The sequence below is a fragment of the Rhinopithecus bieti genome, unplaced genomic scaffold (assembly GCF_001698545.2).
Source record: "Rhinopithecus bieti isolate Rb0 unplaced genomic scaffold, ASM169854v2 scaffold_6776, whole genome shotgun sequence".
In the NCBI taxonomy this organism is placed as follows: domain Eukaryota; kingdom Metazoa; phylum Chordata; class Mammalia; order Primates; family Cercopithecidae; genus Rhinopithecus; species Rhinopithecus bieti.
In genome coordinates, this window is record NW_016805299.1 from 1,213,057 (window position 1) to 1,239,515 (window position 26,459).

The 26,459-nt window shown below is 43.8% G+C and overlaps 1 protein-coding gene across 2 annotated transcripts; it reads right to left on the reverse strand.

The window, feature by feature from the left end:
- On the reverse strand, positions 1-23,713 carry RNF34 (ring finger protein 34). 2 transcript variants are annotated; one of them, XM_017872085.1, is made up of 6 exons: positions 23,538-23,713; positions 9,002-9,220; positions 7,459-7,866; positions 3,996-4,097; positions 3,561-3,762; positions 1-969 (listed from the first exon to the last, which is right to left on the reverse strand). In XM_017872085.1, the coding sequence occupies exons 1-6, from the start codon at positions 23,541-23,543 to the stop codon at positions 779-781; spliced, it is 1,128 nt and encodes a 375-aa protein (XP_017727574.1). In that variant the 5' UTR covers positions 23,544-23,713; the 3' UTR covers positions 1-778. The 2 variants fall into 2 exon arrangements, with proteins under 2 accessions (XP_017727574.1, XP_017727573.1); XM_017872084.1 differs by lacking the exon at positions 23,538-23,713 and adding an exon at positions 20,977-21,042.
- Positions 23,714-26,459: the final 2,746 nt, after the last annotated feature.

Genomic DNA, 26,459 nt, shown 5'->3' on the forward strand with positions numbered 1-26,459 from the left:
AAAAGCTTTTAAAACTAATTTTATTCCTAAAGTTAAAATCAGCTAGCGGGTAGCACTGAAAATACACCTTCACTATACAAAACAGTGTAAACTGATTACACATTGATAAGGAATTTAGCACACACTTCTAATAAAAGAAGCTAGATGCAGCCCTTGCTATAAAAAGCTATACCTGAACAAAAATGGACATGGGGAGTCTAAGGCCCTGGCAGTCGACTAGAGAATGTCAGTTGTTCCCAATTATGTTTAAATGCAGAAACAGCAACAATGTGGAAACCTTACATTCATCAAATGTTAGCATTTAAAATATACATGACTAATAAAGTGAACATTCAGAGAAGCCACTGTTCGGCATGTTCTGTGTCGGCCACTTGTGGACACTGATCTCATCCAAAGAGGACAGAAGTTTCAAACATCTGAGCAGTTTAAGTTAAAAATAGGATGAAGGAGAAATAAGAGAACAGGATAAGTGTCCTCCCAAGACAGCAGTGGCTGATGCCCACATGGCGCAAACAGGCTGACTTCAATGAGTGTTCACGGGATGTGTGATAAAGCCCAGCTGAGCCCGGGAAGCTCACGTGTCCACAGGCAGACAGGCTCACGGCATGGACCAATGTTTCCACAGCTCAGGATGGATCTTCCTGTCCCCACTTAGTAGTGAAAATAATGTTTAAAAATAGCTTCAGCCTTTGAACAGTGGCTTTCCAGTCCCTTCTGTGCATTGAAATGTTTGGGGTCAAGTTTGGGGGTGACTGTCCTGGCGAGGGGAGCCTCAGTTTCAGGACTTGAACACGTGCACGGCTCGCACCACATACTGCCGGCAGATGGGACACTCACTCATGCGCTTGCCACACTTGGTGCAGGTAACCATGTGCCCGCACTCCAGCAGGACACAGTCGATGACAGCATCCATGCAGATGCGACACAGGCTGTCGTCTTCCTCATCCTGCAGCTGCAGCCGCTCACCATCTGAAAGGCAACAGAGAGCTAAAGCCTCGGCTTTGGGCGTGGCTGGCCAGCTAGCCACCCTCCCCGTCCAAAGCTGAACAGCCACCTGCTGAATGACCACTGCAGGCTCAATGCCACCCCAGTGTTGTACAAGAAATAATCCCAACTTCTCTGCACTTTGGTTCCCTCCACTAGAAAAGGCAATGATAAAAGCTATACCTCAGGGTTTTGTAAAGAATAAAATGCTTGAAGTACCCAACAAATGTTAGTTATGTATTTCTATTTTATATCTTTGTCTAATTCAAGACGTTTATGATAGGGATATATTACTTCTGTAACTAGAAAAAGAAACCCTCAGCTGGTCTTCTGCAGATGGGCTTTGGAGTCAGGATGCTACTGGAATTTAACTCAGTTGCCCCAGCTTTGTATCCCTGGGAACATCACAGTCTCTGGTGCCTCATCTCAGTCGGAAAAGGAGCCTTAGTTGCCCCCATAGGAAAGTTAGGAATAATTGTGCATCCTTCCCTCCCTAGCCTTAGAATCATCTCAAGCCACCCGTGTTCCTTGCCCTGCTGAAGTCTAACTTGAAAGAGACAGGCCGTCCTGGCTCTTGGCCCACCTTTACATCTGAGAAAATAGTCTGTGAATAAGAAAGACTACGAATAAGTTAAAGTTAACCCCAGCCTGAGATTTGGCCATAGGGCTATGGATTTGAGTGCTTCCCTTTCTACAGGTCAGAGGAGATCGAAGGGAATCATGAATAGTTGGAACAGAACAGGAATTCAAGCTTGAAAGGTCAGTAGTCTCTAGATTTAAGAGAAGCGTTTTACTGCCATTCATGGGAAGAGATTCTTGTGATCTGGGGTCTTAGTTCATGGCCCATGACTACTGGTGTGGACCTGGGGAGAAAGGATCTATGGGATAAGATGGCAGATATGCCAACGGAGAAGGCACTAGGCAACTCAAGATGAAATCAGAGTGGGCCTTGGTCTCCCGTTCTGTGTGGAGGGTTCCTTCCCACTCTTTAGAACTTAGGAAAGCAGAGAAGCCAGCGTCTTGTCAGGGTTATGGGAACAATCTTGGTATCAGTGACTTGGAGCCAGTCAAGCTAGGAAAGATGCCAGCTGTGCTCAAAACAAAATGTGTGTTCCACCCAAGCCAGAGATTGAACTAGGGTTAGATTATACAGTGAGTTAATGGAGAAGGACACTGGAAAACATGCTGTCATAATAAAAACCATGTTATATCCTACACCATAAACTACTTAAGGGTGGGAGTGGCATTATCGTTGTGCACTATACATAGTTGTTGTTTACATTTATGAAGTAAACTGACTTCTCCCCTCACTGCCAGAAAACCATTTCTCAGCCAGTAGCCGAGGACTTCTGAAAGCTCTTAAGGATGAAGATTCCTGCATCTACCATTGTGACATCATCTTAGAAGTAGAATTGCCAAAATACTTTGTGCTCATTCTGGACATAAACGTGTTCCTCAACAAATGCTGTATTATAACCAGCTTTTAAAGGAGAAAACTCAAAATGATAAAAGTTAATAATGGGAGGGCTGTTTAAGCTAGACAGGAACGTAAGATTTGTTAGTCTGAATACCACTGAGGGCCAGGCATGGTGGCCCTTGCCTAGTTCAGCACTAGTCTGGGCAACATAGTGAGACCCTGTCTCAATTTAAAAATATTGAAGTACACATATTATTTTTTACAATTAAAAAGAAAAAAATAAAATACAACTGAATTATTTTTTCTTGTCCATAAATGTTCCATGGCTTGATCATGTTACCAGCTGAGGGAGAATTTCTTTGCCAAATTTCATCAATACATAGAAGTTTTTGTTCTGTTTTTTGTTTTTGAGACAGTCTTGCTCCGTCACCTAGGCTGGAGTGCAGTGGGGTATGACCATGGCTCCCTGCAGGCTCAAGCAATCCTCCCCACTCAGCCTCCCAAGTAGCTGGGACCACAGGTTGATGCCACCACATCAGGTTTTTTTGGTTTTGTTTTTTTTGTGGGGATGGGATCTCTCTATGTTGCCCAGGCTGGTCTCAAACTCCTAGGCTCAAGTGATCCTCCCGCCTCAGCCTCCCAAAGTCCTAGAATTACAGGTGTTAGCCACCACACCCAGCCTAGTTCAGAAGTTCTTAACCTCAGCTTTTTGTGACTTACACAGAAATCTACAAATAGTTGATGCTAAGAACTATGTTAACAGCTGGGCTATAGGGAATTTTCCCCCTACTGTTAGATTTAAAAGTTGAGAGAACCAAGGTAATGGCCGGCCAAAGGCATCAGTGAGAAAATAAACATTTTTACAGAGACAAGGAATTTAATTAGGGTTCTAACAAATAGTTAATTATAGTAAGAAAAACCAAATTGAGTAATTTTCTAACTCACTTGGCAGTGGTGGTCTCGCAGACATAATGAACATCACATAATGAAGTTACTACTTTCCAGATCTATAAACAGGCTCATGTAACTAACTGATAACTCAGTAAAATGGTTCACAGCTTTCTCAAAAATAAATTTGACTTAATTGTGACAGAAACAACCCAGTTTTTAAAAGCCTAAGGAAAAATACTATAGGGAAGAAATGAAAAGATCAACCTACAGGACTTTTGGTTTTCTTCATTCTCTTTGTATAACCGGTTTACTTTCTCTACCAGTTCCCATTTTTCACAACAGCCAGAATAGTTGACAAAATTCCGAGCCAGAATTTCCTTCAGCTGGCGCACGCTCATCCCTTCCACATCATCAAGGCTTGACAAGTCAGACAGCGAAGCTCTCGCTCTCTCCTTGGAGAGCCCGGGGTTCTGAAACCACAGAGCATCCATTAGCCCTAGTCCCACAAGTCCAGACCCTCCTCACTCTAAAATCATCACTGGCCCTGAATATTCTCCCAGTCATCTCAGCAGTCCTAGAAGTATTTCAGTATACTGTCCTACATTAGAAACATCCTGTTCTAATCTAGAGAAAGTCCACAGGGCACCCTCCCTTCCTGTCAGGTTGACATGTCAGGGAAACCAAATTTTATAGGTGGCCTCACCCGATCCTCCACATTTTCTTCATCATCATCATCATCCTCGTCGTCCTCATCATCGTCGTCATCATCGTCTTCCGTGTTTGCTGAAGTGATTTCACTTTGTACCTACACTTACACAATATATCTGATTAGGTCAGGAATCAATCCGTATTTATCACTAGAGAAAACCTTGCCATCGATGCTCCCCATGATGACCAGAAAGCCAGCATAATCCACATCTTTGGATTCTGAATGCTACTGAACCTTCCAAAGAGTTGGGTCTTAACAAAATTGCATGAAGAACCTACCTTCCATAAAGTTAGCTCAAAACACAAATTCCTGTGTGTGTGTAAAGTTATAAAATCTAACCAAAGTATTAACTCTCTCAGGAAGGTCCCATAATGGAATGCCAAAGCCATTAAGGATATGGGATGGCACTGTGTCATTATCAAAGCACCTGTAAATGGCTAGTTTAACTGGAGCCTATAAGATGCAGACAGAAAAAAGCTAAAGCTCTGACAGGTCAGCCCAAGCATCAGGGGCATCTGATTTGAAAGATCTCAGTCCTACCACAGCGTACTTAAGACAATCTAATTCCAATGAAGGCTTTCTAGACTTCACTGATGGCTGAGGCTAACTGTAGTTTTTAAAATTTCTCAATCAGGGCCGGGCGCGGTGGCTCAAGCCTGTAATCCCAGCACTTTGGGAGGCCGAGATGGGCGGATCATGAGGTCAGGAGATCGAGACCATCCTGGCTAACATGGTGAAACCCCGTCTCTACTAAAAAATACAAAAAACTAGCTGGGCGAGGTGGCGGGCGCCTGTAGTCCCAGCTACTCGGAGGCTGAGGCAGGAGAATGGCGGTAAACCCGGGAGGCGGAGCTTGCAGTGAGCTGAGATCCGGCCACTGCACTCCAGCCCGGGCGACAGAGCGAGACTCCGTCTCAAAAAAAAAAAAAATTCTCAATCAGAATGCTTTAGAAAAAACAAATCTCTTCAGTTTGGGTTATGTATCTTCTTTCACATATTTTCTTTTGACTATATTTTGACAATAGCTCTACAATAAGCTAGGTCAGTTCCCAATTTCAAATATTCCACCCTGGCTCATGCCTGTAATCCCAGCACTTTGGGAGGCTGAGGCAGGTGGATCACAAGGTCAGAAGTTCAAGACCAGCCTGGCCAATATGGTGAAACCCTGTCTCTACTAAAAAAAAAAAAAAACAAACATTAGCTGGGCATGGTGGCATGTACCTGTAGTCCCAGCTCCTCGGCAGGCTGAGCCAGGAAAATGGCCTGAACCCGGGAGGCGGAGCTTGCAGTGAGCCAACATTGTGCCACTGCACTCCAGCCTGGGTGACAGAGCAAGACTCTGTCTAAAAAAAAAAAAAAAAAATTGTGTGTGTGTGTATATATATATGCATATATGTATACATACATATGCATACACACATATGTGTATGTGTGTATATATACGTGTGTGTGTGTGCACGTGTGTATGTATATATATTCCACCTCACTGATTCCCAGGCACCATATTGTAGCATCCAGCAATCCACACCACCCAAATGGTGTGTACCCAAAAGGAGGACGTAAGTCAGGTATGCCTTATGTTTGCAGCATAAATATGCCAATTCTCATTTGGGACAATAATAAAACTCCCGGCTTACACTTATCTAATTGACGACTACAGTATGTGTTGCTTGATGACTAGGAGACATTCTGAGAAATGTGTCCCTAGGCCATTTTGTCATTGTGCGAACATCACAGTGTACTTCCACAAACCTAGATGGCACACAGCCTGCTACACACCTAGGCTACAGGGCATGGCCAGCTACAAAGCCATACATCACGTTAGTGTACTGAATACTGTAGGCAGCTATAACACAGTAATACGTATTTGTGCATCTAAACATATCTAAACACAAAAAACGTGAAATAAAAATATGGTATTATAATCTTTTTTTTTTTTTTTTTTTTTGAGACGGAGTCTCGCTCTGTCGCCCGGGCTGGAGTGCAGTGGCCGGATCTCAGCTCACTGCAAGCTCCGCCTCCCGGGTTTACGCCATTCTCCTGCCTCAGCCTCCCGAGTAGCTGGGACTACAGGCGCCCGCCACCTCGCCCGGCTAGTTTTTTGTAGTTTTAGTAGAGACGGGGTTTCACCATGTTAGCCAGGATGGTCTCGATCTCCTGACCTGGTGATCCGCCCGTCTCGGCCTCCCAAAGTGCTGGGATTACAGGCTTGAGCCACCGTGCCCGGCCTGGTATTATAATCTTACAGGACCACTGCTGTGTATGTGGTCTATCATTGACCAAAACATTATTAGAGGACACAGGACTATATCTAGAAGGCAGTTAGACCAAATTTCCCTCTGCATTTATTCATTTACTAATTAAAAGAAATTCTTGGCCAGATGCAGTTGGCTCATGCCTATAATCTTAGCACTTAGGCCAAGGCAGGTAGATCACCTGAGGTCACGAGTTCGAGACCAGCCTGACCAATATGGTGAAACCCCATCTCTACTAAAAATACAAAAATTAACCGCGTGTAATCCTAGCTACTCCGAAGACTGAGGCAGGAGAATCACTTGAACCCAGTGGGGTGGAGGTTGCAGTGAACTGAGATCTTGCCACTTCACTCCAGCCTGGGCAACAGAGTGAGACTCTGTCTCAAAAAAAAAAAAAGTCTTGCTATGTTGCCCAGGCTGGGGGTACAGTGGCTATTCACAGTTGTGATCATGGTACACCTGCAGCCTCATACTCCTGAACTAAAGCAATCCTCCTGCCTCGGCCTCCCAAGTATCAGATTGCAGGCTCACACCACCTCATCCAGCTTTCCTCTACTTTTAATAACCCCTTTCTTCAGAAAAGAAAATTAAATGAGAAAAAAATTTGTTCAAAACATTTCTTTCAGCAGTTTAGAATCACTCACGTACAAGTAAATATTAATTACAAGCCCTTACATGTTATTCAGTCAGGATGCCCAAGGACCTCATTGGGACAATATTATTAATTACAATTAGTAAATAGCTACATTCTTTCACTAATTCAGATGGCTCTTTCATTAACTAAATTAGCACAGTTTCACCGTAGCAAGGCAAATGGGCATGAGGCTAACTGACACTACTGATTGTTTTCTGTGGTCACTGAAACATCTGTACTAACACACAACACTACACGTGTGTATGTGCTGCTTTTTCACAGCCATTGTGTCTAACTGTATAAGATAGAGAAACTAAGGTAACTAAGGCCAAGAGACTGATGAGCTATTTTGGAACCCTTCAGACAGCAGACTTTGGAGCCACCTAGCACCTCAGCAGACACTATACATCAGGACAGCCTTTAAGTGCAGAGTTCAGCTGGGTGTGGAAGGTCCACTCCAGCACATGACTTGAAGTTTATCAGAAGTTGTCAAGCACTAAAGGCCCCACAATATATGGCCAAGAGTAAGTGTGCCGGGCCCTGGGTGTAATTAGTTACCCCCTCGTACCTGTGCCGGCACTCCAGATCTGGATGTCTGGTCTCCATCCATAAGCTCTCCCTGAAACGAAGACATAGTAGCAGAGGGGGCTGTATAGTTTGAAAAAAACGAACGTGTAAAAAAGCTAGAAGTCTGGGACCTTGAAGAATTCAGACTGCTTGTGTCCATGTCGTCCTCAGAGCCTAGTCCATGATGGCACAACACTAGATCCACCAAGTCTTCCTTCTCACGACAAGTATCTATGGGTATATTTCTCAGAATGAGATACTGCCGCAGGTCCTTCACCTTCAGTCGCATTAACTGAGGGCGCTGAAATGCTGTCTCTTGTAATAAGTGACAAGTAGAACATCTACGGAGATTTTCTTGTAAGACTGAACAAACGGAGCAAAAATCCTTCTTGCAGTCACAGCAAACATGCTGAAGAAAGAAAAGCATTTGATGATAGCAAAATATAAACCATTATGAAAACATGAGTTTTCTTTCTGCCTTCTATTAAAGTTTAATTTTAGTTCTTAGTGAAGTCCCCAATGGCACCAGACTATTTCCACAGGCATTTTCATGTTCCAAAAGCCATGAAAATCAAAATAATTCATTGCCAAGGCAGTCTGAATTCACAGAAGTTCTAATATAGGACTTTAAGAAAAAGACACTCTTGTGTTAATGAATTAAAACCTTTCTACCCCTTGGTATAAACATATAATTAACAAAACAGAGCTTGAACCACATAGAGCAGAAAGCATAATCACACTTCCTGGTCTTTTCCTACATGAACAATTTCCCCATTTAAAGAGCAGAAGACAAAAAGCATAACACAGACTGAGAGGGAAAGAGAAAGGCAACTGATCTCTCAAGGTCAATCCAAGAAAATACAGGACCCACTAATACAGTAATCTGTAAACTACACAGCCTAATCACAATCAAAGCCATGCCACTGCAGAAGCTTAAGAGGGCACTAAGATGTGGTTGTTTCCACTCAGTGCATTGTTCCCACAAGCTAGCATTTGTTTTTCTTTAAGTATTTCAAAAGACTAAACTAATGATCAAAGAGAACAAGGAGGCCTACCAATACGAGGTTCTCTGAATGACTTTCTATCTTAGTGAAAATAACTGTTAGCTAAGTATTTTATGTTGAATCTCTAAAGAGTAGTTAATTTATTGCATTCATTTCTTCATTTGAAAGTTAAGGTAAGGAATACTTTTTTGAAACTTGAATCTGAATCACAGTTACAGTAAATCATTTGTGAACAAAACTACAGACTAATAAATTTATTGCTTTAGGAAATAAACATCATCATGGAGAATAAAATGACACAAACAGGTCAAAGTTCAGGAGAAAGGATGCCTGAACATGAGAAATAATGTCTAGTCAGAAAACTTGAGCAGTAATATAATCCCTCCAAATTAAGCACTTTTCTAGATGGAAAATGGCTAATGGAACTAAGCTTTTGATATTTTTACAAACAGAAATGAAAATTCACTAGCTATTCAAAATAACCTACAATCAAGAATTCTGACCCATGTGTCTTGTTATGTAACATTTCATCCAACTCACCTTCTTTCTAAAGACTGAAAATGAAAGTCCACAGGCTTTACAAACTATGTTGGGCCCTTCTGTAGCTGCTGGTGGGTAGGTGGAAAAATCAGGGTTTGCTGTAAATCTGAATGGACCAGTGGCTCCTGCAAATCCTGACTGCTGGCCCCTGACAGCTCCAGTTCCCATGACTTCATTCAGCAGCCCACAGCACGAAGCCCACATAGACGTGGCACCCGCCTGAAAAGGAACAAAAATCCCACAGTTTAAAGCTAAGTGGAATCTGGGCTCTGTGGGGTCCTCAGGGAGTACTATTCTGGAGAGGTAAGTCTGCCCTCAATAACTTTGAGATTACTATATTCCTCTGGGCACTGAAATTTCAAGCCATTTGGAAAGAACTAATTTTCTGCTATTTCCAAAGAATATCTGGCATTGCCAATACCCATGATCTCTTGTTAAACAAAAGGAAAAGAGAACATGATCCAAATCTTATAAAACAAAAAACCTACATACCCACCCAAAACAGATACATGTACACATGCATGTTAAAAAAAAAAAAAAAAAAAACTGGATAAAAGTCTGTCCTCTGCTATATTTGGGATATGCATATACTAAAATTCTTCATTTTCATCTGAAATTCAAATTTTCCAGGCACGCTGTATTTTACCTGGCAACATTAGGCTGGTGGCCACTGCACTAGACACCACAGTTCTACAGTCTAAGGCAGATTTTCTCAGCTATTATTTAACAGAAATAACATCAATTTGTTTAGTTAATTAAAAACAGGGTCTCGCTCTGTCACCCAGGCTGAAGTACAGTGGCACGATCTCAGCTCACTGCAACCTCCGCCTCCTGGGTTCAAGCAATTCTCCTGCCTCAGCCTCCCGAGTAGCTAGGATTACAGGCACACGCCACACACTCGGCTAATTTATTTTTAGTAGAGATGGGGTTTCACCATGTTGTCCAGGCTGGTCTCAAATGCCTGGCCTCAAGTGATCCGCCCACCTCGGCCTCCTAAAGTGCTGGGATTACAGGTGTGAGTCACTATGCCAGGCCCATAAATTTAAATTACTTCATTTCCTTAAACCGCTGTTTTCGCATTTGTAACTGAGTATAATATACTATGGCATAGGTAAATAATTTTTTTTAAATGACTAAGAAAACATCAAAATACCGAACTGAAACTCTCTCTAGATTTTTTTTGTGTTTTTTTTCCTGAAGTTGTAGACAAACCATAATAATTTTTTTTTTTTTTTTTTTTGTTGAGACAGGAACTTCGCTGCCCAGACCGGAGTGCAATGGCGCGATCTCGGTTAACTGCAACCTCCACCTCCCAGGATCAAGCGATTCTCCTGCCTCAGCCTCCCGAGTAACTGGGATTACAGGCACCTGCCATGTCCAGCTAATTTTTTGTATTTTTGGTAGACAACATGGGGCTTCACCATGTTGACCATGGCTGGTCTCGAACTCCTGACCTCAGGTGATCCACCCACCTCAGCTTCCCAAAGTGCTGGGATTACAGGCATGAGCCACCGTGCCCAGCCTCCTAGCTTTCAGCGAGGGCCAAAGGCACAAGAATCGCTTGAATTCAGGAGGCAGAGATTGTCGTGATCCGAGATCACTCCACTGCACTCCAGGTTGGGCGACAGAGCGAGAGTCTGTCTCAAAATAAAAAAACAAAACAAAAAAACCCAGCAACAACAGGAAAGTATTTTTTTATTCTACCTTTTCAAACTGAAGATACTAAACATGATTTTTAATGACTTGATAAACATGATGACCTTCCAAGGCGTAAGGGCTATTTGCCACTCCACTAAATGGCCCAAAACTAATGTGTTGCTTGCTATGGTTTTTTCCTTGTCTCTTCCCTCTCTCTGAGCCACCATGGCTATCACTATACCTGCCCAGAGTAACCTGTCTCCTTTTTAACTGCAGTCTCAGAAACCTGATAACCACAGTTGTTACAAGTATACATAAAAGAATAAATTTTCAGTGAGGGCCAAAGGCATTTTCCCATGCTTAAAATAAAAGCTACAGTGTTTAGAACGAATAGGCTTTTGCTCCTTGTCCTAATTCTTAAGCATATTCTAGAATCTAGATAATGTGATAGGTAATGGAAATCGAGATAGCTGAGGTATTATTTAAAATGGCAGCACATAATAATACAGTTCCATTTATTTTATTATCTGATTCTGTCAAACATTTACTGTTTGGCCAGCAAGCTCTTAAAACAAAAGCAAATAAAAGCCCTCAACCTTAAAAGGCAAAAGGCAATTTGGAATGCAACAGAAGGATAAAGGCTGTTTCTGCTGTTACCCAGAAGTAATGTTGTATTATAAAGAAAGAAGGTAAAGAACAAACCACAACACAAGGTTCAATCTGAAGTATCAAAGCCAAGGATTTCAGTATTATAAGTCTTCAAACCCTATAATTCTCAAGAAATAGCGATGCCTTTAAAAGTCAGATAGAGCCGCGCGCAGTGGCGCACGCCTGTAATCCCAGCACTTTGGGAGGCCGAGGCAAGTGGATCATGAAGTCAGGAGTTCAAGAGCAGTCTGGCCAACATAGTGAAGCCCCTTCTCTACTAAAATACAAAATTAGTAGGCCAGGCACGGTGGCTCACACCTGTAATCCCAGCACTTTGGGAGGCTGAGGCAGGCGGATCACGAGGTCAGGAGATCAAGACCATCCTGGCTAATAAGGTAAAACCCCGTCTCTACTAAAAATATAAAAAATTAACGAGGCGTGGCGGCGGGCGCCTGTAGTCCCAGCTACTCGAGAGGCTGAGGCAGGAGAATGGTGTGAACCCGGGAGGCGGACCTTGCCGTGAGCCAAGATCGTGCCATTGCACTCCAGCCTGGGTGACAGAGCGAGACTCCATCTCAAAAAAAATTAATAATAATAATAAAGTTAGTGTTCTTTTAAGTAAAGGATTCATCCACAGTTCTTTAGGGTATGCACTCTTAAAACAATCGGAAAAACTTTGTTTTAAAAAATTCAGTTTGCATGTTACATTTTTTGGGGAAAAAAATACTTCAACCGCAGAAAATACTCCCAGGATAAGCTTCGCTTCATTCCAGGAGTTAATAGAAGTGCAGTTTTGCAAAGCTTTTGCTTCCTACTAATGTAGCTATGAAATCAACAGCTCTCTCAGCTTTTATCCCCTTCTAATTCATGTCTGATGTTGCCTCCTGGACGACAGTGAAAGTTCCTCATGGACAAAAACTTATCTTTCTCCTGCTCCTCTTTCTACCATCCTATGACTGACAAATAACTGTAAAAAATTCCTATTATCTCTTCACAGGCAATGTAACATTATTAAAATTTTATATGCTACTTAGAAAGTTCAAAATGTGTTTTTTGGTAAAGAAGACCAAAAATCTCAAATGACATTCCCTTTTAAAAGCAGCACTGTCAGAAATTACGACCTTTTCATCAGGGATAGTTTTACAATGAATTAGGGAAGGATGCAATTTTTCAAACCATGTTAGTGAGTATGAGCATTAAAATTCTAGGCTGATTTTTTTTTTTTTCAACTACACAGCTCTGGTAAAGGGAATAGAAGGACTTATTTTGGGAAAACAGATGGATTCCCTGTGTAGATACCAATTTTGGAGGGGGACAATTTTGTCCCATTCCTCATGTTTCTATACAAGGAAGGGAATTTCCTCTTGGCTCCCCAGAAAGAAAATGAAGAAAAACACTTAATTCAGCCACTTATTGTAAAATAAAAATTTAAAAACAGCCCAGGAATGGTGGCTCACACCTGTACTCCCAGCACTTTAGGTGGCCAAGGTGGGAGGATTGTTTGAGGCCAGGTCAAGACCAGCCTGGGCAACAATAGGGAGACTCTATCTCTACAAAAAATACAATTAGCCAGGTGTGGTGGCATGTGCCTGTGGTCCCAGCTACTCGGAGGCTGAGGCAAAAGGATCGCTTGAGCCTGGAAGGTCAAAGCTATGGTGAGCTATGCTTACCACCACATTCCAGCCTGGGTGACAGAGTGAGACCCCTGTCTCAAAAACAAATAAACAAAAACGCCCAAGTCAACCTCCAAAGTGTCCCAGGCAAAAATGATGCTATAACCCAATATTCGGTACAACTCACATACATATTAACTATTGTCAGCCAAATACTACAGGAATAGAAAGGAAAGAAGCAATCCTGAAAAATTCAGGTTGCAGCCTCATTAGGATTTGTGAACTTAAATTTGGGGAAAATCTTCCAATGAAAGCGTGATCTCCCAATGAGAGAATAACCTTAGCATCATATTGAAGGGCAAATCCACTTAACAGTTATCCTCTCTGAGAGGAGCATTTGCAACACTCCAGCTTTCTGGAAAGTTCAGAAATTTGAAGCAGGGGAAGCCTCTTCACTAGTTTATTTGAAGTATTTTCTTTCCCAATCCAGCTTTTTTTTTTTTTTTTTTTTTTTTTTTTTTTTTTTTGAGGACAGGTCTTGCTCTGTTCCCAGGCTGGAGTGCAGTGGCACGAATCTCGGCTCACTGCAACCTCTGCTTGCCGGGTTCAAGCATTCTCCCGCTTCCAGGCTCCCGAGTAGCCGGGTTACAGGCACCACACCATCGCACACCCAGTTAATTTTTGTATTTTTAATAGAGACGGGGTTTCACCATGTTGGTTAGGCTGCTCTCAACTCCTGACCTCGTGATCCCCCCGCCTCAGCCTCCCAAAGTGCTGGGATTACAGGCATGAGCCACTGCGCCCGGCCCCATCCAGCATATTTGAAAATCTTAATTTCCATCTCCCCTTTAAGCCCCATGTTTCCTGGCATCCCAGTGCTGAAATGAACAGAATTTCTTTACATTCATTTCAGCACTGAGGTGCCAGGAAACACTGCCCCCGCTGCCCTTCGTTGGAACAGGTGTTTTAGTCCTGTACCTTGGTAGCTGCTGTACCTCTTGCTAAGGGCTTGTCTAGGGTTGTGAAACTGCCCTTAAGAGAGTGCTTTTCAGCCTTGGTTGCACGTTGGACTCACCGGGCAAGTCTTTAAAAATACTGATGCCTGGGGTCCCAGCCCCAGAGATTCTGATTTCACTGGTCTATGGTACAGCCTGGGCACCAGAATTTTTTTTGAAAACTCCCTGGGTAATTCTGATATACAGGCCAGGTTAAAAGCTTAAGACCTGCTCAGTCAAAGGGAAGATGTCTTCTTCCTGCCTATACTGTTTCAGCTGGAACATCACCCTCCACAAATCCCTGATTGGAAAGGGCTGTGGTTACTTTGGAAGCCTGTGGCCCTAGAGTTCTGGAACTAATGCCTCAGCCACATGCTCCCCAAGACCTGTCTACATGTTTTTCTGTTGTGGGATATGTAGTTTTTTTTTTTTTTTTTTTTTTTTTTTTTTTTGAGACGGAGTCTCGCTCTGTCGCCCAGGCTGGAGTGCAGTGACCGGATCTCAGCTCACTGCAAGCTCCGCCTCCTGGGTTCCCACCATTCTCCTGCCTCAGCCTCCCAAGTAGCTGGGACTACAAGCGCCCGCCACCTCGCCCGGCTAGTTTTTTGTATTTTTTTTAGTAGAGACGGGGTTTCACCATGTTAGCCAGGATGGTCTCGATCTCCTGACCTCATGATCCGCCCGTCTCGGCCTCCCAAAGTGCTGGGATTACAGGCTTGAGCCACCGCACCCGGCCGATATGTAGTATTTCACATCCCACTTTGGTTTTACCCAATCCTTTAAGAAAGGGTCAGCTAAGTTTTGGCTGGGCGTTGTGGTTCATGCCTATAATCCCAGCAGTTTGGGAGGCCAAGGTCGGCAGGTCACCTGAGGTCAGGAGTTTCAGACCAGCCTGGCCAACTGGGTAAAACCTCGTCTCTACTAAAAATACAAAAATTAGCCGGGCGTGGTGGTGCACGCCTGTGGTCCAAGCTACTCGAGAGGCTGAGGCAGGAGAATTGTTTGAACCTGGGAGCTGGAGGTTGCAGTGAGCAGAGATCACACCACTGCACCATTGTACTCTAGTCTGGGCAACTGAGCAAGACTCCATCTCCAAAAAAAAAAAAAAAAAAGGGTCAGCTGAGTTGTCAACAATCTAATCTGATTCTTCAATGAATCCCTTTCCTTTTTACCGCATATTGGCCTGTAACTTTTGCTGGACTTTGGTGCTCTCCTTGATTATATTTGCTCTTTGCTTTTGGGCCCAAACTTTTATTTCCCACCTTAACTCCTCTGCACGTTTTCTTGTGTGAAATCTCCCAATATTAGGAGAAAGTCAGTGATTTCTGGGTCTATCAAAAGCACCCATTGTTCAAAGTATTTTTGTCCTTCTTCACCTCCAGGCTGAAGAATCCATCCAAAAGATAAATCCTTCCAAGCTTGGACTCCATCTACCTGGTTCTCCTTTAGTGTGTTTCATCTTCTGTACTTTCTCATAAATTTCAGAAATTTATTCCGCATGTCCCCTCAGGGCAAAGGCATCTCTACCTTCAACTGTCACCTTGACATTCACCTCATAGTGCTTGAAGTGTCCTATACTGATCTTTCCCCTCTTAAATCTGTCCACATTTTCTAGTATTTATTTATTTATTTTTGAGAGAGTTTCACTCTTGTTACCCAGGCTGGAGTGCAGTAGTACGATCTCAGCTCACTGCAACCTCTGCCTCTTGGGTTTAAGGATTCTCGTGCTTCAGCCTCCTGAATAGCTGTGATTACAAGTGCCCGCCACCCCACCCTGGTAATTTTTTGTATTTTTAGTAGAGACGGGGTTTCACCATGTTGGTCAGGCTGGTCTCGAACTCCTGACCTCAGGTGATCCACCTGCCTTGGCCTTCCAAAGTGTTGGGATTACAGGTGTGAGCCACCACGTCCAGCCATTTATTTTTATTTTTTTAGAGACGGGGTCTCAATATGCTGCCCAGGCTGATCTCAAACTCCAGGGCTCAAGGGATCCTTCTGTTTCAGCCTCCCACATCACTGGGATTACGGGCATGAGCTATCACGCTTGGCCCATATTTTCTGTTATGTCTTGACGGAACCTATAAAAGCAGTTGGAGAACTATTTAAGAGACCATTTTGCCATGAGTTTATTGAATCTGAGCTCTTACAGTAAAGAGGGGGACAAGGGATGGGGAGAACACATGCCAATCTATTTTCTGAGCTCTTCACACTCTGCCTCTATTATATTTCCTTGGAACCCAGTTACTGTGTCCAATAGGGTCATAACCAACAAGGATCCCTCTTCTGCACCCTCCTTTTAAAAGCTTTAGAGACCTAAGTTCATGTTCTTTCCTATTCCATTTCTGTCTTCCCTATACTTTAAGATCTTCCTCCAGTTAAATTAGCCTGTATTCCTTTTTCTTTTATTCACTCATTGCTTCCACATTGATAGTAAGACTGAAGCATCTTCTACAAACCACTCCATTTCCTCCTAGATTTTGAGCAAACCCAATTCCTAGAAAGACAGCATACTAGGCGTAGCCCTTGCGCTTCCGGATTTGCAGTCAGTTCACTGAGTTGTTGTATACTAGGCATACCCCGCCTTTGGCTTCTGACAGTACACTAGGCATACCCCTTTGGCTTCTGAATTTGCAGTCAATTCACTGGCCTCAATTCCAAAGTGGTGTCTTCTTTATGGAAGGGTCATCATCCATTATTTGTTCATTGGGGGAAAAAAATCCTACAGCTATTCCTCTGTGAATCAAGCCCAAAGCCAAATCTCTGAAAAGCCTGGAACTTTGAAAATGCAAGCCATGATCTGGGCTTCCATGAGCTATTTGGGGAACTTAGTTGGCAGCAAAACTCCATGGGTTATACCACATGAATCCAAGTGGTATTTAAGAAGTATAACCCTTTTTCTAACAGGTTAGAAAGAACAATAATCTGGGGAGAGGAGAGGGAGGGAGGAAGGGAACAAGGGGTGAAAAACTATTGGGTACTGTGTTCACTACCTGCTGATGGGACCAATTGTAACCTAAACTTTACCATCACTCAGTATACCCATGTAACAAATCTGTACATGTATCCCCAAATTTAAAAGTTGAAATTGTATTTTAAAAAAAGAACACTAATCTGTGAAGATAGCTAAATTTCCTCTCTTGACCATGAATGTAGTTTAAAACAACACAGAGAATAAGAGAATGAGGCAACTGTCTGCCTATGCCTGGCACAAAACTCCAAGCTCAGAGAATTTACCTGTGTCTGGAGTTTATTTTCTAGCCATCAATGATTACTAAAAATAAATGACTTGTTCTTGATAGTCTAATCCCTTTCCTACCCACTCTCTTAAGCCAAAGCAGCTCTCAGTAGAGCAGCCATAGGACCATGGTCTGCCTGGCTTATATCAGCTAAAAACCAGGTATCATATTAAAAACTTACACCTAGCAGGGTATGGTGGCTCACGCCTGTAATCCTAGCACTTGGGGAGACTGAAGTGGGCGGACTGCCTGAGCTCAGGAGTTCAAGACCAGCGTGGGCAACACAGTGAAACGCCATCTCTACTGAAATACAAAAAGTCAGTCGGGCATGGTGGTGGGCACCTGTAGTCCCAGCCACTTGGGAGGTTGAGGCACGAGAATCATTTGAACTGGGAGGCGGAGGTTGCAGTGAGCTGAGATGACGCCACTGTACTCCAGCCTGGGTGACTGAGCAAGACTCCATCTGAAAAAAAAAAAAAAAAAAAACCTTACACATCCTGGCCGGGCGTGGTGGCTCATGCCTATAATCCCAGCACTTTGGGAGGCCGAGATGGGTGGATCACGAAGTCAGGAAATCAAGACCATCTGGCCAACATAGTGAAACCCCATCTCCACTAAAAATATAAAAATTAGCTGGGCATGGTGGTGCATGCCTGTAATCCCAGCTACTTGGGAGGCGGAGGCAGGAGAATCCCTTGAACCAGGGAGTTGGAGGTTGCAATGAGCCGAGATCGCACCACAGCACTCTATCCTGGTGACAGAGCAAGACTCCGTCTCAAAAAAAAAAAAAAACCTTACACATCTCATAACAAGAAATTAAATTCTAAAACCTGCCTTGGACTGCCTTAGACACCTAGATATCCTCCTGTCATTCTGGTATCCAATGCCAGTTCTCTTTTCTTCAAAGACAGTGCACCAAGATTTTAGGGAGCCAGTAACAGTACCTTATTTCCACATCCAACTTGGAGCTAATTAAGAAATAAGACAGAGACCGGGTACAGTGGCTCACGGCTGTAATCCCAGCACTTTGGGAGGCTGAGGCAGGACAATCATCTGAGGTCACGAGTTCCAGACCAGCCTGGTCAACATGGTGAAACCCCATCTCTACAAAAATACAAAAACTAGCCAGGCATGGTGGTGTATGCCTGTAATCCCAGCTACTCGGAAGGGTGAGGCAGGAGAATTGCTTGAACCTGGGAGGCAGAGGTTGCAGTAAGCAGAGACTGTACCACTGCACTCCAGCCTAGGTGACAGAGCAAGACCCTGGTCTCAAAAAAAAAAAAGAAGAAGAAATAAGACAAATAGAAGTTAAAATGTTTGTCTTTACTGATAGCATCAACTGGAGAACAGGACCTTAGCTCTGCAGCCAACAAGTCTGGATAATATACAGCTGACCAAGAGCAGCTTATCACCTAATTGAGTAGAGACCAGAACTCCATCTTCACTACAGGAAGACAGATGTGAGACGGTCCCAGAAAGTACTGAGCCAAGCATGTCAGTTCCTTCACTGAAACTCCTCAATATTCAAGTCCCCCTTTTTCCTCCAGTAGCAGAGACTGACAGTGTTTCTCCCATACTATTCCTTTCCCAAAAAGGAATTAGAAGCCGCCTCCCCTCTGTAGGAGCAAAGGGGAGGAAGCAAATGGGAGGGGGAAGAATACAAATCTAAATAATCTGCATAAGAGTAGGAATGACAGTTTCTGGCCAACAAGGTTATAAGGACTCAGGTTCCTCAGTCAGATTCAAATAATATAAGTCCATGAAACATCATTACAGTCAACAAAAACAAGAAGAAAGGTGTTCTGTTTCTTTGCAAGAGCAGTAGCCCAGCTCTCTTTCTGGCACAGTGCCAGGATTTTCAAATGGCCTCAAGGTTCAGCTGTCTTTGCTTCTGTGTGTGTATAATCTAATATGCTTTCAGAATCCCTGTGGGGAGAAAATACTTCAAAATGCTCAATTTAAAGAATTCACAAGTTTACCACAAATTTTCAATCCTAAACTACATCAGGATGTGATCCCTTTTAATGATTCCATTAAATATAGTACCAACCAGCCAGACTGGAATGAAGAATCAGAAGAGCTATGGTGGTTTCCATAAAGATTAAATGACAGGCTAGGCGCAGTGGCTCACACCTCTAATCCCAGCACTTTAGGAGGCCGACGCGGGCGGGATCACTTGAGGTCAGGAGTTCGAGACCAGCCTAGCCAAGATGGTGAAACCCAGTCTCTACTGAAAATACCAAAAAAAATTAGCTGGGTGTGGTGGTGCGTGCCTGTACTCCCAGCTACACAGGAGGCTGAGACAGGAGAATCATTTGAAGTGGAGGCTGCAGTGAGCTGAGATGGTGCCACAGCACTCCAGCCTGGGCAACAGAGACTCCATCTCAAAAAAAAAAAAAAAAAAAATTTTTTTTTTTTTGGGGGGGAGAGAAGGAAAAAGAAAGTTTATGAGTATGAAAACAGAAAACTAGGCCGGGTACGGTAGCTCAAGCCTGTAATCCTAGCAGTTTGGGAGGCCGAGGCGGGCGGACTGCCTGAGTTCAGGAGTTTTAGACCAGCCTGGGCAACATGGTGACACCCCGTCTCTACTAAAATACAAAACAATAAATAAATAAATAAGCCGGGCGTGGCAGCTACTCGGGAAGCTGAGGCAGGAGAACTGCTTGAACCTGGGAGGCGGAGGTTGCAGTGAGCTGAGATCGTGTCACTATATTCCAGCCTGAAGACAGAGTGAGACTCCATCTCAAAAAAAAAAAAGAAAGAAAGAAACAGAAAACTAAATGATCTAAGTCATTCACTTTTTATTAAACTAGGTAAATAGCAATGTAATAATAATGCCATAGACTCTTCTCATAAGAGTCTACCTTGCTTGCCATAACTCTAAGTTAAATATGTTATTTACACAGTTATTTTAAGGATGAACCTAGAAGTTTTAAATTCAAAAATAACTGTCTCGGATGCTACATGAATCTACAAGGACCAAGGAGGGATACAGTTCTTCCACCAATGAAAGCTTCCTCAGAGAACTCACCCACTATATGTTCAGGGTTTGTTTTAAACTCTGGACAACCTTAAGTTTGCTAAAACTCAATGTTCTGTGTTAAACGATAGGAAAAAGATGTATTAAATCTTAGCAACAGTGATATAAAATAATCAGTTTTACAGTTTAATCCTTGGTTAGGTTAAACTTTCCTACATAACTTAAAGCAAAGCAGAAAAAACAGCTGACAAAGCAAATCTTTATCCTTTTTTTTTTGAGACAGAGTCTCGCTCTGTCGCCCAGGCTGGAGTACAGTAGCGTGATCTTGGCTCCCTGCAAGCTCCGCCTCCCGGGTTCACGCCATTCTCCTGCCTCAGACTCCCAAGGAGCTGGGACTACAGGCGCCTGCCACCACGCCCGGCTAATTTTTTGTATTTTTAGTAGAGACAGGGTTTCACCATGTTAGCCAGGATGGTCTCCATCTCCTGACCTTGTGATCTGCCCGCTTCGGCCTCCCAAAGTGCTGGTATTACAGGCATGAGCCACTGCGCCCGGCCTCCTTATCCTATTTAGAGTCATTTGAGAAACATATGCTCCTTAGAATGTGAAAGAATTTCTTATCAAAACTGCTGCTTCAACTGAAATACAATATGCAGCGACCTAACTCTTTCTTAAGTGACCAAATATGCGACCATATACCACAAAGGAAGAAATTCTACATCCTAAATTATTTCTCTCATACCATTTGGACATTAAGCAGGTTGCAAAAACAGATGATGAACTCTAAAACGTAATACTTTTAGACAAGACATTGGTCAAACTGATAGATTATTACAATAATGTGTGCTATAGATATAAATGTTACCTTCCTCATGCTTGGATTTTTGTTTTCTTTTTTTAACAGTATACTTGATCCTTAGCACCACTCCCCACCTTTCAGAGAAAAAAGGAAAAGGAATTACATTCAGTAGATTACTTTCTCCTTGATAGCTCATTTTGAGCTTGGAAGAACAAATGAGATTAGCACAATTAACGGTGAGATCAATATAAATAAGGAAAAATGGGAAAGAAGATTAAATCAAATTAACACAGAGCACCAATTTGGATTTTTTTTTTTAATCCCTTATGGGAAATTGATTGGATGTTACTGTAAGGTTAAAAAGTTATTTGAGTCTGAGAGGTAAGACCTATTTCAAAACATCAGTTTCTAAACCAAACCAAACCAAACCACCAAAGGGAGAAAGTAAATACCCATTCCACACATACACTAAAACCAGCTGCTCTAGGTTCGAGTGAACATGTACTTATCTATATAATTGCTTAGCTTTTTTTGTTTTAACTGCTTAGCTTTTTTTTTTTCCTTTTTTTTCTTTTAAAATAATTTTTAATAGAGACAGGGTTTTGCTATGTTGGCCAAGCTGGTCTCGAACTCCTGATCTCAAGTGATCCGCCTGCCTCGGCCTCCCAAAGTGCTGGGATTACAGGCGTGAGCCACTGCGCCCAGCCAGATATACTTGCTTAGCTTTTAATGTAATTTTAATTCCACAGAAAGAAGTATTTCCTTACATGAACATTCACATGTTAGCATTCCATGACATCAGGAATCAGTCTCTGCCCAGAAATCTACAGATGAGCATACTCACAATTAAACAATTTCAATATAAATCAAGTTAAATAATAAACATTTAACAGCCCAAATCCTAAATGGTGTAAACCCAGTTTCACAAAAACAAAAGCATCATTTATAACTGTCATCTTGCACAGGCTGATGTCTATTCAGGTCTGTGTTTTGCTTCTGAAAATATATATCTTTTCTACAATTTCAATTGCCACCCAACTTTGTTTCTAAAATTTCAACTTGGAAAGTAGTACCTTCCACTTCAATTCAAAAACCACGTCTGTTTTCAAAGAACTTGTTTTAAAATTTCAACACTGGACTTGTCCCTAATTCTTTCCTTCGATAGTTAGTTCCTTAATGGGCCCCAAATTTAGTATTAATAAAGATACTGACACTCTTCGAGGCATTAAAGAGCCCTGCTTTGTTTTTGGATCTTAACACGGCAGAGGCTGGTTTTCAGGAAATAAAGCTACTTTCTAGATATTTTAATAGATATTTCAAGCTGGAATAATATTTTATAACTAAACTGGAAAGTTAAAAATAAGCTTTTACAATATCCTCGTACTTCAAGGCACAGTTCCAAAGTTACCTATTCCAAAATATTCCTTGCTTCCTGTAGCCAGAAGTATCCTTTCTTGCTCCTAAGGGTTTTGCCTCCACTTTTTTTTTTTTTTTTTTTTATACCTATAGCCGTCTCCCTTGTAATACGATTACTTGCAAATAACTCTTCTTTTGAATGGTAAACTCCTTCCTAAGGGGTGGGACTGTATTTTGAATTACTTCTCCTCACCAGGTCTCACTCTTGGCTAACGCACAGAAAACGTTCAACAAAATATATGCTGAATTTCTGTGACCAGCTGACACTCCTTTTCAATCTTCCATAGTAAATCTTCGACGCTTTATGGAGATAGCGTTAATCTAGCAGCTCACCTGCTAGATGACCCACCCCCAGCACACCTCTGCACTGAGATTAACGAAATCGTCTAGGTCTGAAAGTTATCATCGCCTTATGACTCATCCCACTTGGTTTGAGTTCGGCAACAATACCTGAACTGACTACTGTTCACAGAGCTCTTCAGAACTCTCAGCGATCGGGTTGAGAATCATCTCTCAGAAGTAGGCCGGAACCCCCGCTCCCTTTCTCCCTTTTCTTCAACTTCTCATCAGTAATGCTCCCACGCTCTCACTCCCACCTTGGAGAACTCAAGCTGCCAAATTCCTTGCTGCGTTTACCTAGCGGCGATGGAGGCACATCCAGCCCTCTCTAGGTCGCGGCCCCGACGTGCAGCCTACGAAGCACCCCTTCCGGGTTGGCATCCCCGCCCTGAGAGTTCTCTAACCCGTTAACCTGGCCCCGGCCTCACCACCCCCTGCACCCCTCCTGTTCTCCTCGGTCCCACGATGTCCCCAGCACTTGGGTTAGTTCAAGGACTCGGGGCGGGAGAGGGCACGCCGCGCGCCAAGGGACTGACGCTGAGGCGAACCCTGGTGGCTCTGCCTCAGGCCCCCGAGGAGGGGCACAGGGCCCGGCGCAGAGAGAGGCCCACCCGGCGCGAACACTGGGGGCGCCCGGCTTCTCCCCACCACTCGGGTCGCTGACGCGGGTGGCACTGGAGGAGCTCGAGAGGGTCCGGGAGCCTGCCCTGGGCCGGTTGGGGCCCCTGAAGCCGGGCGGGCGACCCCCCTCAGCGCAGCTCTCCGAGATGCCTACTAGGTAACCGCTAAGGCGAAAAGAAAGGAGGCGCTTCAGGTGCCCTGGCTGGATAGGATTGGCGAGGAGAGTCTGTCCGGCTCCACCGGCCCCTCACCTTCATGGCCGCGACCGCCTCGGCTCGGCCGGCTCTACCAGGAAACTCAGCACCATAGCAGCTCCTCGCACTGCCGACCTCCTTCCCTCTGGGCGGCGATTACGGCGCCTCTGGAGGCGACCGAGCGTCCGGACGTAAGGGGCGTGGTCACGCTCGCCGCGGGCCCCGGTAAAAGCTCAGAGCGGCGGCCAAGATGGCCAATAGGAATCCGGTTTTCGGGGGGCTGGTCACCAGAGCCAATGAAGCGACAGGGATGGGGCGGGGCCTCTGGCGTTTCCTCCTGGCTGCAAGTGCAGGGGGAGGATTCTTTTCCTCCCCGAGCGGAGACCGGCGGACCTGGGCGTGGCGGGAGGTGCCCTCGGCAGCCGCTTTCTCGGTTGGGTGTTTGAAGTGGGAGACAGCGTCCCCTGAGGAAGCTGCTGCGGCTTTCTGGGCTAGGTGGTCAAGTTTCCGGGGAGGAGAGCGCGGCAAGGTCCGTGGTGATTTGAACACGCCGGTTGGCTCGAAGGCTTTTGTTACGACCGTCAGAGCAGGGCCTCAGATTTCCTTCCCAGACGTTCCCGCGTTCACGCTCGGTGATGACCTCGGGGCTCCTTACTCGTGGGTCCGGTAAGGAGCGGCAGCTGCACTCGCTAGGAAACAAGCCTTATTGAAAACACTTAGAAAACCAAGGGCTCTCAAATCCCAAGAGCTCTTTGAAAAGCTGTATTCAAAATAACCAAAATCGTAGCATAATAAAAGAATTTGCGCGACCAATTGGAATTGCCTTTGGACAGAGAAACTGAGGTTGTAATTAAGGTATCGATTTATTCAGCTATATTGGATGACAGTTTATTTTCCTACACCTTTTTTATTTTTTATTTTTGACAGGGTCTTGCTCTTGCCCAGGCTGGAGTGCAATGGTGTGATCTCTGCTCACTGCAACCTCCGCCTCCCGGTTCAAAGGATTCTCCTGCCTCTGCCTCCCAAGTAGCTGGTACTTCGGGCGCCCGCCACCACGCCCTGCTAATTTTTTCTAGTTTTAGTAGAGACTGGTTTTCACTGTGTTGGCCAGACTGGTCTCGAACTCCTGGCCTCAGGTGAGCCGTCCACCTTGGCCTTCCAACGTGCTGGGATTAGCCACCGGGCCCAGCCGACTTTCCTACAGTTTTTAATCTCACCTCTAACTTAACCGGTATTTAAGATTTTAAACATGAAAAAGTCAGTTCGCTCTTCATGAGGACCTAAGACTGTTCTGTTGCTTATAGATTTGCTTCGACAGTTGTGCTATATTAGATTAAAACACAGGGAGAGAGAGTGCGTGCCAGGCCACTTCCTTAGACTGAAATAATGCATCCGAGTATGTATTTCTCTTGCTTCAAGTGCTGCTCAGATATTGTAATGTAACTTCTTATCCAGAATAGTCCTAGGTTTTCTTTTTTGGAAAAATGCACAGAAAGCCTTTCATTCACGATGCAGGACGCAGCTGAACTTCATTGGAAGAGAAAGTATTAATTCTCATAATGATCTAGACACAAAGAAACTCAATAAAAATGTTATTGGGGTACAAAGCCATGGTTGTCCGTCATTAGAAAAGGCCTGGCAGGTCTAGCGCCAGAGATAATAAGCACATGAAAAGATGCTCAACATCACTAACTATTAGGGAAATGCAAATCAAATCCACGGATACACTGTGCGCCCACAAGGATGGGTAACATTAAAAAGAAAGAAAATAGATGGTGAAGAGGTGGAGAATTTGGAATCTTCACACATGAATGGTGAGAATGTAAAATGGTGCAGCTGCTATGAAAATGTCTGACAATTCTTCAAAAATGTTAAAACATACAGAGTTACCATAAGACCCAGCAGTTCCACTCCTAGGTGTGTACCCAAGAGAAATGAAAACCTAGGTCCACAGAAAAACGTACATGCTTATGGTTCTTAGCAGCATTATTCATAATAGCCAAAAAGTAAAAACAACCCAAATGTCCCTTATCTGAGAAATGGTTAAAGGAAGTGTGGTCTCTCTATGCAGTGGAATATTATTAGACCAAAAAAGGAATGAAGTACTGATACATATTGCAACATGGATGAACCTTGAAAACATCATGTGGCTGGGCCCGGTGGCTCACGCCTGTAATCCCAGCACTTCAGGAGGCCAAGGCGGGCGGATCACCTGAGGTCAGGAGTTCAAGACCAGCCTGGCCAACATGACAAAACCCTGTGTCTACTAAAAATACAATCAATCAATGAATCAATAAAAATACAAAAAGTAGCTGGATGTGGTGGCGCATGCCTGTAATCTCAGCTACTCGGGAGCCAGAGGTGGGAGAATCTCTTGAACCCAGGAGGTCGAGGCTGCAGTGAGCCAAAATCGCTCTACTGCACTCCAGCCTGAGCGACAGAGCGAGGCCCTGTCTCGAAAGGAAAAGAAAAAAGAAAAATCATGCTAAGTGAAAAAAACTAGACACAAAAAGATTATATATTGTATGATTCCATTTACAGGAAATGTCCAGAATAAGCCAACCCATAGAGATAGAAAGTAGAGTAGTGATTAAGTTCTCTGAAGGAGCAGGGGGGAAATGGAGTGACTGCTGCTAGACACAGGTTTCTTTTGGGGTAATGAAAACATTCTAGGCCGGGTGTGATGGCTCATGCCTATAATCTGAGCGCTTTGGGAGGCTGAGACGGGAGGATCACTTGAACCCGGGAGTTCAAGACCAGCCGGGGCAACATAAGGAGATCCCATCTCTACAAAACATAAAAACAAAAATCAATGGGGTATGGTGGTGCACATCTGTAGTCCCAGCTACTCGGGAGGCTGAGGTAGGAGGATCACTTGTGCCCAGGAGGTGGAGGCTGCAGTGAGCCACTGTACTCCAGCCTGGGTGACAGAACGAGACCCTGCTCAAAAAAAAAAAAAAAAAAAAGGAAAAGAAAATG